This window comes from Zingiber officinale, chromosome 6A, assembly GCF_018446385.1.
Source record: "Zingiber officinale cultivar Zhangliang chromosome 6A, Zo_v1.1, whole genome shotgun sequence".
Classification (NCBI taxonomy): Eukaryota; Viridiplantae; Streptophyta; class Magnoliopsida; order Zingiberales; family Zingiberaceae; genus Zingiber; species Zingiber officinale.
In genome coordinates this window covers 14,556,935-14,569,787 of record NC_055997.1, presented here as the reverse complement: position 1 = coordinate 14,569,787, position 12,853 = coordinate 14,556,935, and the positions used below count along the sequence as shown (strand labels likewise).

General features: G+C 37.0%; 1 protein-coding gene across 1 annotated transcript; it reads right to left on the bottom strand.

The window, feature by feature from the left end:
• Positions 1-3,951: 3,951 nt before the first annotated feature.
• LOC121995906 (myosin-binding protein 7-like) lies at positions 3,952-7,473 on the bottom strand. Its single transcript, XM_042549682.1, has 3 exons — positions 5,984-7,473; positions 4,356-4,402; positions 3,952-4,284 (listed from the first exon to the last, which is right to left on the bottom strand). Exons 1-3 carry the CDS (start codon positions 7,244-7,246, stop codon positions 4,182-4,184), a joined length of 1,413 nt encoding a protein of 470 aa, XP_042405616.1. The 5' UTR covers positions 7,247-7,473; the 3' UTR covers positions 3,952-4,181.
• Positions 7,474-12,853: the final 5,380 nt, after the last annotated feature.

The window sequence follows — 12,853 nt, the reverse complement described above, 5'->3', positions numbered from 1 at the left end:
GTTGCCCACACAACGTCCGAGGTTAGAAGAGGAATACGGTAGAAGATCAAGAGGTCTTTCTAAAAGGTATAACTAGTAATTTTTCTTTCCGCATCATACTAGTTATTTTTGGAAATAATACCAAATACAAGAGGCTTACGTTCTAGTATTTCGAATATGATTTTCGAAGTTGTGTTCTTTTGTTTTATTTTTCCTTGTGATTTGATTGTTCTTTTCGGTTAACCTAAAGTTATTTTAGGAAATTAAATATTAGTTTTCCATAAAAGGTTTTGTCTAGTCGGTGGTGGTTGCTCCCATATCCAAGAAGGTCATGTGCCTCGCCACGTCAGTACTGGGAACCAATTATGGAAATTAATATTTAATGGAATTAATAACTTAAGGTGATTTGGGTCGAACGTGTTAAGTTCCGCAGGAGATCCAAGTCAAAACCTAAAAGAATAAATAGATTAAGTTTTGGATAAAACGTGTTAAGTTCCGCAGGCGATCCAAAATTTAATTTAAAAGAACACATGGTAGCTAGGAAAAGGTTCAGACCTTTGTACAAAATTTTTGTACAGTGGAACCTCTAGGTTTTCCGAGTAGCAACCAACATGAGTATATTCACTCAGCACTCGTCCTCGCCCAACTAACCTAGACCTAGCCTTCTAGCCTCCTCCATCAGTCTCGTGTCCCTCGAATGTCTCCTCATCCTTCATGCTTTGCCTTTTGGAACTTTCTTCGGTCTTGTCCTTGTTGTGGGTCTTCCTTTACCAAGAGTTCACGCCTCCAAGACTTTATTCATTGTCAAGTCACACTTGGACTTACATTGCCGAGACTACATGCTTGGACTTACATTGCCAAGATTTACCCTTGGACTTTCCTCCTTTGCCAAGATCACATTTGGACTCTTTTTGTTGTATTTGTATCTCGCGCACTCACAACGCATATCAAATACAATAATAAACCTAACTTAAACCTTTGCCCAAACATCAAAACCTAGGGCACCTAGATTGCTTAACAATTTTGATGTGGTCAACCAAGTTAAGTTACATCCTGTTTATATTTGATGCCTTGGGTCTAAATGTGCAGGAACTTAGGAGCACAAGAAGTCGAGCGGAAGACACAGCGGACGAGAAAGATGATACGGGGAAGGAGTCGATGGACTCAATGCATCTGAGGCACAAGAAGCTAAGGAAGAATACACCAGTGGACAAGAAGAACGCGCTCAACATTTCTGAGGGAGAAGAAGTTAGAGTGGAAGTCTGCTCAAGGAAAAAGCTAGAAGATGGGTTCGGGTGATCCGAATTCTGGATGGCCGAAATCACCCACATGAAGTTGCAGGAGTTTGCAAGGAGCTACTAGAGGAAGGCGCCTTCAAGCTCATGGAAGGAGCCTATAGGCATGTTGAAGGCGCCTTCAAATGACCGTTAGCCAAAGATAAAGTTTTATCTTCAGCGATAAAACTTGTCATGTTGAAGGCATCTTGGACTATCTTGGAGGCGCCTTCAAGTCACGAATAAGATTTTTCAGGAGATATAAAGAGCCCCCTGGAGCTAGGAATTAAACAACAACTTCTGTATTCATTTCCTAGTTTATTTCTGAACTTTCAAAAAGTGTAAGAGACTTCTCCGCCTTCGACAAAAGAGATATTTTTAGTGAAACTTTGCAATTATTTTGGATTAACAATCATCTAAGTTATAACTAACTAGAAATCTCAGTCTTCTTACATATTGTTTTTATAAATTGTTATTTCTTTTATGTTAATTGCTTTTTGCTTAATTAAATTGTGCATCCTTGCTAAACAAAAGCAAAAGATTATTTCTAATTCTTGTTTCGGACAATTTACCCCCTCTTGTCGGTCGCACCTAGACCAACAGTTCATTATTGTGTGTTCTTATACTTGAAACCTAAAAATGAATTATACATCTCCTGCAAATGAAGCTGATAGTACTGAGAATCGTGCTGGTGATACTAGATCCTGGTCGGGAACACATTGGTTGCATTTATTTGTTTTGCAAAGGAATAAACATTTATGGCAATCATCGGTCTAGTCCCAAACTATTGATAATTTACAGTCATAATCTCAATAAGTTCTCTGTCCTGAAGAGATGTCTTATTGACTAGAGCTCCTCCACTAGCTACATCAATCATATACTCCTATCCATAGGAAATAATCCTCCATAAAAGTACATAATCAGTAGCTAATCGCTAATCAGGTGCTGAGGGAAATTAGCAATAAGTTCTTTAAACTTCTCCCACTATTCTTGTAATAGTTATTTTGTGAATTGTTGAACCCCGCTAATACTCCTCTAGATAGTTGCGGTCCTAAAAGCAAGAAAGAACCTCATTAGAAATGATTTCTTTATCTCGAACCAACTGATGCATCTGTCAGTGAGAATGAAAATGCCCGAATATTAATATTTTCTTCTGATATACCATGGGATTTCAATTTAGAGTATACCATCTGAAATTCTTATAGATATCTATTGGGATCCTTATCAAAAAGTCCATAAAACTTCAGTAATAAATGTATGATCCGCTACAACTTAAAGTCTACATCCAATTTAAAATATCAAATGTAGAAGGATTGACCTATCACATATGATGCCCAAAGCTCAGTTCTTTTAGTGTTATTTTCAATGCTACTTATTAAAGTTGAGGTCCTGATCACGTACTGAAACATTGAAAATGTTGATAACAGACATTCATAGTTATTTACACAAGAAATTTCTTAATCTTACGATAAGATAAAATGCATGGATACAAGAATAGAAGAATCAAGGCACCTAATATTCCAATAAATAAATGAAAATAATTTTTTTTTTAAAATGAAAATTTTTAAAAAAATTGAAAAAGTTGTCTAAATTATGAAATTTGACCAAATGGGTCTTTCTCACGGGATAACTGAGTATTACTTCTCTGTCTGTTTTCTTCAACTTACAAAGCTTCAAAGTAAAACAAGATACTAACAGTTATATCGATAGAAAAATAAAATAACAAAATAAAAAAACAAGAATAAGATAAAGACAAAAGTAGTATACAGTCTAAAAACAAACGAACACCATTGAATTTCCCGAAAACGATGTCAAAATTTTTGCTCACGTGTCTATCGTATGCATAAATCAAATTTAACAATTTATAATCAACCAAAACTCCTTATCTATACTAAGATAATATAATAAAGAACTCGGATAGTCACTCTTATGGAACCAATGATAAGATGTTCATCTTTAAACAAAGTCAAACAAGAAGATTTCCTCTAAGGACATATACAGTGGGAGGTTTATAGCATGTAATTTATGTTATAAATCTCTCAATATAAATCTCTCCCCTACTATATAGATAGGGTTTATAGTTTTTTTTATAAACCTGTATCAAAATCTTGAGATCAGGTTTATAAAAAAATAGTGGAGAATGGATAAAGAGAAAATTTTAAAAGAAGTGAAATTTTTAAAAAAGAGAGATTTTATGATAATAAAAAATATTTTTTTTAAAAAATAAAATTTTTAACTTTTGATGTAATAATAATATGACAGAACATAAATTTCTTTACGAAGCTTAGACTAGAGTAAGGATGCCCTGATGCTAATACAATAAATGGAATCCTAACTGACCAAAGTCGCCATCTCCTAATCGAAACGGTGTTTGCGTAATTTTTTTACTACCCACCTCTTCGCCGCTTTGCTGAGTGGTGAGCATTTTCGATGAATCGGGTATCGGTTGAGTGACGTACAATACAGCAGCCTTTACACCTTGTGAACTGACCAAAGCACCCTCTCTTGGAGATTAAGACAAAAGTAATACGTTACTTTAAAGGTGAGGGTAAGACGGTAATTTAAATATTATTTTGTAAACAAATTTAATTAAAAAACAAGGATGAACTGGCCAGTTTATATATAACTGAATTGCTATAAATCAATCAAATGCAATCAAAATCTGTGGGAAAAAAAAGAAGAAAGAATGAACAGACAATGAAAGCATTTAATTGTAGATTTCAAGCCAAATTAAGTTTTAACAGAGTCAATCTCAAGAATCAAAGGAACAATTCCATCTATACAAGTTCATGTAATTACAAGAAGAACTTTAAAGCAATCCTCCTATGAGACTGCACAACTGAAAGATCGATCGACATTGTGTTTCTTACATTATTCTTATTCACTTCGAGCAAGACAGATTCAATCCGTAGTTAGTTGTGAGCATCATCAGGCATGGGTTCTTGCGACACGCCTCCAATGGCTAATTCCGGGAGTTTTGTCCAAAAGAAGCATCAAGCCGACGTTGTTATTTGATGATCCAAAGGTGTGCCTGAGAGGGATTTGATATTGAAGAACAGTAGCTCAGAAGAAAAAACCAAAAAAGCACCAGAATTTCGATACCTGACTCGCGAGGCTTTCCTTTTCCAGAGGAAAAATGCCCATATCAACTGAAAAATTGGGAAGAGACAGACAAACCTTAATCTAATGAATACAAGAACCACTATGCCAAAGATGTTATCCTATTAAAGCTCTTTGGTTGAAGAAGGATGATCTTGGTCAGTCAATCAATAAGGACTAAAAGAGACGAACAAACACGAGTAAGAAATTAATAAGGCATGCATTTCTGTCAGCTCATTCAGTGTGTTGTGCCTCATCGGTATGTTTTGTCTAAAACACCGACAAAATTCATCCAAAAAGGTTGTGATGCCTCGTTATAAAACGAACAGTTGGCAATTATCTAATATCATGTATAAATTTGACTGCAACAGATTGTTTCATGACATTTTGCAGTCTAGAAAACCACCATAACAGCGATATCTAGATATTCTAGTATAACATCTGTTAATGCATTCCACAAGTTGTCGAGGAACTTGAAATATTCTTTTATTATCTCAAGGAGGAAAGAAAGCAATGAAACTATGAAGCAAATTAATAAATGCAGCACTGGAGAGGTATGTAACAGATAGCACTAGTAGCCCTTGGGCAGAACTACTCAAAGCAATAATGTTAACAAAATTTGTTCAGCATGCATAGCATTCCATTCAATCATATGAAAAACATTGATCAAACAGTTAGACGCACATTGAAAAGCAAAGTTTTTTAAAAAAAAGTATCAAAGTTCAAAATATTACATGAGAATTTCTAATAGGTGCCTATCACTTCATGAAGAAGAAATGGAGCCTATTCGCAATCAGAACATCCAACAGCATAAGATATGCATTACTTAATTCAAAACTGAGAGGTGACTCTTCTCTAGTGATGGATTAATAGTAGAAAAGAGTGGTCATGTTGTAAATTTCCTCATTGCTCTCAAAAATATCTAATGTATTGGGGGCAGATTGCACAATTATTTGCAAGAATCTTGAACAAATCACATTTAGGTGCTAGATAGAATCTTGAACAAATCTACCAGTAATTAGTCTAACAGACAAGAAACTAGTTCCACCAGCTTATGTTAGTGTTCGAGGTTACACACACTGAAGCAGATGTGTTAACTAATAGACTTTAAATCTACATCCTACATAGTTAATCCAACTTGTATAATCTTCTTCAGAAATTTGTATCTTCTTTTATCAATGATGGGAAATTTGCTTGTTGTTTCAATTCTTTAAACATAAATGTTTTCTCTACTTCCCCATTGATGCTTCCAATAGTAAGGTTTCATTTTCTATCCACAAACCATGTTTTTAAATTTGTGCTTCAGGTAAGAACAGAACCACTGATGCTATTAGTTAATCAACTCAAAATAATCAATGATGAGACAAAGTTTTGTTGGTACAATCAATTGTTTAAACACGCTTGAGGTGAGCGATATAATCTTTTGCTCCAATCAATTGTTTAAACATCAATATGTCATCTACTTTCCCTTTGAAGCTTCCGATAGTAAGGTATCATTCTCTATCAGCAAAGTATTTATTATGTTAAAAACTTGTGTGTCAAATGTCACAACAAAACCGCCAATAGTTAGTGAGTATAGGCAAAAGAAAAAAAAACAACATTAATTTGATCCAATAGTTCTGAAAGTTTACCTTAAGAAATGATAGAAAGGTGGAATTAGCAGCTGAAGCTTTCTTCTTGAGCATCCTCCTTTCCGGTGGTGCCTCTTTAGAAAGTTGCTGCGCTATCTCTCTCAATAATAGTAGTTGTGCCTTCTCGGTTCGCATGGAAACAATAGCCTGCCTCATCGACTCCCTGTCCACCTCAAGGGCCTGCAGCCTCATGCAAAGCTTCTCAATATCTGGATTCCCAACTACTTCTCCATTCATCTGTGGTATCTTCTCTTCCACATTTGGCGCATTCTCACAATCCTCAGCAACACCAACCATTTGATTTCCATGCACAGCATCAATAGTGTACACCCGATCGCTCGGATTGTCAAAAGCACCACCATCATCTGAGGGTGTGCCAGTTGAGGCAGAAAATTCTTCCCCATTTCTTATCTCTTGTGAATTCTTGCCTGAACCCGAGGCATGGCGATCAGTAGATGATTCCCAGAAGTGACCAGATTGACCTGGCAATTCCTCGTTGATGTCCTTGTCTTCGAGCTCGCAAATCCGCTGCTCTAGATTCTCGAGGACCTCTTTGGCATTTGGTGTCTTCCCAAACTCGTGCTTTTGGCGATCGGCAGTCTCATAGACATCTTCGCCTTCGATGTCATTCGGTGTGGTGCACTTTAGATGAGGGTAACCAAAGGTCGGTAGGCCGTCGAATTGAGGAGCCTGCACGGCGCTGCCGGCATGGGTGAAAGAGACGCCGGCGTCGATGGTTTCAAGGTCGACGCCGTAGCTACTGAGGTGCTCCTGGTAAACCTGGAGCTGAAGCGTGATGGAGTCGATGAACTCGTCGCGCTTGAAGAGGTGGTCTTCGAGGATAAGCATCTCCTGCTGGTCGTGGTCCATCTTCTCCTCGGCGAAGCGCTTGAACTGACGGGCCTCCATCTGGGTCTCCGCCTTCTCGCGCTGAAGGCGGATAATCATCGACATGGCCTCGCTCGCGGCGGATGCCGCGGCGCTGCGCTCCTCGTCGAGCTCCGCACACAACTCCTGGATAGCCTGCTGCTGCCTCGCTACCGCTTCCCGGAGAGCAGCCACCTCGTTCCCAACCTCCACCCGAGCGGAAACAACATCGGTACCGAAGGAGGAAGCGGAAGCCGTAACGGCGGTGTCCTCTTCAAAGAGGCGGCGCTTGACGGAACGGCGGAAGGACCCGGTGGAGGGGCGGCAGCAGAAGGGGCACGTGCAGGGGCAAGGGAGAGCGGGAAGAGCGACATCGTTTACAATTTGGAGATCCATGAAGGAGGGAGGCGGCGCATTTACCAAAGGCGCGATCTTTTCGGAGAAATTGGAATTGGGAAAGGTTAAACGAATTGGAATCAGCCAAAGCTTCGTAATCTTCTTCGCTGTTAAGATTCCTCGGCCTCCACCTTCCTGGGTTGATTTGATCGAGAGGAGGAGGAGGTGGTGGAGCAGCAGCTGCGGCGGCGGTTGGCGGCCGGCGAGCGCCGATGGGAACTACGAGATTTATCAAAATCCAAATGATATTTTAACCTTTTAATGTTTGAGAAAAATTTGAAATAAACCCAACATTTTTCGAAATGCCCAGTCCCTAGCATTTGATTGAATTCAAATCTTTGAGGGTGTGTAAAGAAAATAGTCGCTGATTTCATATTTGTCCTACGATTTATTTTTATTACCATGTAGCTAAAGTTTCTAAATATTTAAATCGCTTACTTAAGTTTTAAAATTACCATACGCATACCCATTTTAACCCTCTTTGCTATCCATTTTACCCCTTTTATTATTCCTAATCGATTTGTATATTCGCAAATCAATTGGTAGGAATGATTTTGTGGCCCTACACTGGAAATCTTAAAATTTGATTCGGCTTAAAAAAACTAATATTCTCAGAATAATATATCAAATTGATGTTTGTAAAAATGAATATAATTAGATGAACTAGATAAATATATAGAATTTGATGTTATTCTGAGCTTTCTAAGTCTTATGTATTCATCTAACTCGGTTGAAATATGTTAATAGACCTAGAGAATTTAGAATAACATGAAAACATGTCATATGCATTCGTCTAGTTCTCTTGATTATATCCATATCCTCCAATATCAATTTGAAATAATATATTAAGAACAATGATTTTTAAATACAAATAGGTGCAGTAATCGATTCGGAATTTTACTATACTAATGAACAGTATCCTGAATTTATTACTACACTATAGTAATCTGGATAAATATGGAGGGATAAAATGAGTATGAGATACGTGATTTAATAATTTTAAACTTGAATATGTGATTTAGATATTTCAAAATTTTAACTTTGTAATTTACTAAAACCAGTGTTCTAAAAGGCACTACCTAGGACTGCCTAGGCACTAGGCAGCCAAGGCTACGCCGATAGGTGTTGTTGCATTAATTAGTTGTCTAGGCTGCTAGGCACCACTTAGGCATGAGGCGCTCGATTTTTTAAAAAAATAAATAAAATAAAAACCTTTTGAATCGATTGATCGATCGATCGATCGATTGAACATTTTTTGTCAATTGATTGACATTAGTTTCACGAGAAATAGAAGTTTGCCAAATCAATTGGCCGATCAATTGGTAGGAGTTTTGCTAGAAATAGAAGGTTGCCGAATCGATTGATTTATCGATTGAACCTTGTCAATCGATTGATGAGTTTCTACCAATCAATTGGCGATGATGAAAAGGGTTTATAATTTATATTTAAATTTTTGAATAGTTTAAAAAGGATTTTTCCTCTTCAAGCAGCAACTGCCTCTTCATCTTCTCCCTCCCCCTCTTCTTTTTCATCAAAAAGCAGCATCTTTGCTGCCATTTTCTTCTCCAATAGCCATAGGATCAACCCTGGTTGCCGCCTTTATCCCAGCTAACAACATCCAACGCCCTACCTTATTTCTTGACAGCAACCGCCAGAGCTCTTCGTAGCTAGCCAAGGCTGCTAACGAAAAAGGGAAAGCAGACATAACTACTGGGCTAGAATGCAGCACCTTATTCCCTCATTTTCAGCCTTTGACAACCCCTTCTTTTCTTCTAGTAGCTTTTTCTTCTATCAGGTTAATAGCAACATCCTTAGGTTTAAGTTGGCTAATAAAATTCAATTGTATGTTATTAAATCATGCATGTTATTGCTGGACTTGAATTGATAATTGATTTTTTGAATGCATGATAATCATTATTTGACTCAAATGTTTTTTTTAATTGATATTGATAATTTTGACTTCTGTAGTAAAATATCAGGTACTATATCTTTTGAATCATCTAATTCAATGTCGAAGATTGATACCCTTTTGAAGCGTAATTCGAATGATGTTGAATGGGAATTTACAAACTTGGTGGATCCTAAAAATTTGGATAAGTTGAAATGTAAGTGGAAAAATTACTAGTGGTGGAATTTAGAGGATCAAACAACATATTGCCAATATCAAGGGAAATGTTGACCCGTGTAAAAAGTCTTCGGATGAGGATAAAGTGAAATGTAAGAATATCATTGAAGAAGCAAGAATAAAAAAGAAACAAAAGAATATGAATGAAATGGAGGTGAGAGAAGAAGTTGTTCTTGAAGAATATGAGAAAAATGAAGGGAGTCTAGGGACAAAAAGAAACCCACTTACTCTTGGCCCTATGGATCGATTTGCATCAGTCATTGATCCCGAATCTTCATTGAGTGGAAGTTATTGGTGGAGGTTGCACTGATAATCAGGTTTTGATATATGACAAATATATTAAAATTAGATGTGTTATTTGTCTAACCTTTCTACTAAGTGTGCATGAGTTAACTAGTCTGAATGACTTGACACCAGGTTGAAATCCAGCTAGGTCTGCGAGACTCGATACCTGGTACGAAGTCTAAATAGGTCTGTGGGACTCGATATCTAGCGAGAAATGTGGTTGGGTCCGCGGGACCTGACAACCAGCCGAAGTCCAGTTGGGTCACGGGACTTGACAACTAGCTAGAAAACCTAGTGGGTCAAAGATAAGTCAAGCGATTACAGTTGGTAAGTAAGAGATAAACAACTAGAGGAGAGATCCAATGAGGGTGCATTCCTTATTGAGGGAATTGTAGGCATCGGTGCAGCTTAGGTCCATTTGAAAACCTAATTAGAGACCTTGACTAGATCATGGTCTCAGAGAGACAAGATCTAATTACTACTCCTATCTTATTATATTGTGCTAATTTTGTTTTACAGGATAAATATATTTTTATTGCCCGGACCAATCCTTTTTTGTGAGTCCGGGCACTCGGAAGGGATTCGGGTGCTCGGACTCCGGGCGCCTAGACCAGCCTCACTCGGGCAAGTGTCAGGTAACTGAGCAGTCTAGGCACCCAGAGCTCGTCCAAGCACTTAGACTAGAAAAGTTATCTAGGAGTTGAATTGGAGCGCGTTGACTAGCTAAGCCCATGTAAACAGTCCAGGCACCCGGAGGGGATCCACGCGCCAGGAGGAAACTTCGCGGATGAAGTTTCGACGAGAGCTAGCTACATCAACATGGTCTAGGCACCCGGAGGGATTCTAGGTGCATGGAATGGGCCTATATAAGGGTCTTTGGCTAGCAGCTTCAGAAGATCAACTACTACATGTTTCATTCTTGCGTGCTACTTTGAAAAGGCTCTGACGACACCGAAAGGCTGCTTCGGAGTTCGAAGAATGAAAGATTTCAACTTTTTGTTTGTCGGTAACAATTATTTCAGTTCTTGTACTCAATACTTATAACACATTATTGAACTAATGTGATTGCCCAATCAAAGCAATCAACAATTGCGGACCGTGAAATAAGAATCGTCACAGGCTCTGAACCAAGTAAAACTTAGCTTTGTTAGCATTGTCTTGGTTTTCTTTATTCCGCTGCATAACTTGTTTTAACTCACAATTTTTGACGAACGCTATTCCCCCCCCCCCCCCCTCCCTTTCTAGCATATTAAATAATCTAACAAGTGGTATCAAAGTCAGATCACTCTGAATCAGTGAAACCACCAATCGAGTGAGGAGTTCTTTTTTAAAAGAAAAAAATTATATATCATTTTTTTCCTCTAAATTTTTTTCATTGAAAAATTCTTGTTTTTTTTTATTTTTTCACTATTAATCAAAATTGGTGAAATATCTCATTTGACAAAATTTGTCATAATATTTATTATTATTTCTTCAAAATTCGTGTAATACTACTCGAGTAATTTCTTTATCTCCTACACTACTTACCCCAAGATATAGTCTTGGAATATTTGTGAGTTTTCTTTTAGTGCTAGAAAATGGTATACAAAGAATTACACGGGCAAAATGTTAACGAATCACCTCCATATTGTTGGTTGCTACTTGGAAAACCTAGAGGTTCCACTGTACAAAAATTTTGTACAAAGGTCTGAACCTTTTCCTAGCTACCATGTGTTCTTTTAAATTAAATTTTGGATCGCCTGCGGAACTTAACACGTTTGATCCAAAACTTAATCTATTTGTTCTTTTAGGTTTTGACTTGGGTCTCCTGCGGAACTTAACAAGTTCGACCCAAATCACCTTAAGTTATTAATTCCATTAAATATTAATTTCCATAATTGGTTCCCAGTACTGACGTGGCGAGGCACACGGCCTTCTTGGATATGGGAGCAACCACCACCGACTAGACAAAACCTTTTATAGAAAGCTAATATTTAATTTCCTAAAATAACTTTAGGTCAACCGAAAAGAATAATCAAATCACAAGGAAAAAAACAAAGAAACACTATATCGAAAACAAATTCGAAACACTAGAATCGTATGTCTCTTGTATTTAGTATTATTTCCAAAAATAACTAGTATGATGCGGAAAGAAAAATTACTAGTTATACCTTTTAGAAAGACCTCTTGATCTTCTACCGTATTCCTCTTCTAACCTCGGACGTTGTGTGGGCAACGATCTTCCAAGATGAGAACCACCAAGCACCTTCTTCTTCCTTACAAGTTTCGTCCATCAAAACTTCTCCTAGGATGAAGAGGTTCGGCCACCACCACCATGCTCCAAGGGATGCTAGAAAAGAGGCTTCTTTTCTCTCCTTCTTCTCCTTCTTAGATTCGGCCACCAAAGCTATCTCCACCATGAGAAGGTTTCGGCCACACAAAGGAGAGGAGAGGAAAGAAAGGGCCGGCCACACCCAAGGAGAAAAGAGAGGAAAAATAGAATAGAGTCGTTCACCTTGAAGCCTCCTCTACCCCTCTTTTATAATCATTGGTCTTGGCAAATAAGGAAAATTTAATAAAAACTTCCTTAATTCTTTTGCCATTGAAAAGGAAAATTTATTTAATTAAAATAATTTTCTCTTTTCAAATTATAATGGCCGGCCACTCTTCTCCCCAAAACAAGGAGAATTTTAATTAAAACAAAAATTAAAACTTCCTAATTTGTTTCTAAAAATTTATAAAAATTTCTCCAATAATTTTAATCCCTTCATGATTGGTTAATAAAAAGAAATTTTATAAATTAAAATCTTTCTTTTAAACATGTGGATAATTTCCAAAAAGAAAAGTTATCTCTAAAAACTAAAATCTCCTTTCAATCTACAAATAAGGAAAGATATTAAATCTTTTCTTAATCTTTTGTAGAAACTAATAAAAGAGAATTTTTAATTTTTAAACTTTCTTTTAAACCATGAATATAATTAAAAGGAAAGTTTTTACCAAAATTAAAATCAACCTTTTAATCTACAAATAAAGAAAGAGATTTTAACTCTTCTCTTAATCTTTTGTAGAATCTTATAAAAGGAAGGATTTAAATTTTTAAACTCTCTTTTAAATTATATTATCCACATAAGAAAAATTTTAAAATTTAAAATTCCTTTTTATTTAATAAGGCCGGCCACATGAATTCACCCATGAACATACCCATGGCCGGCCCTAGC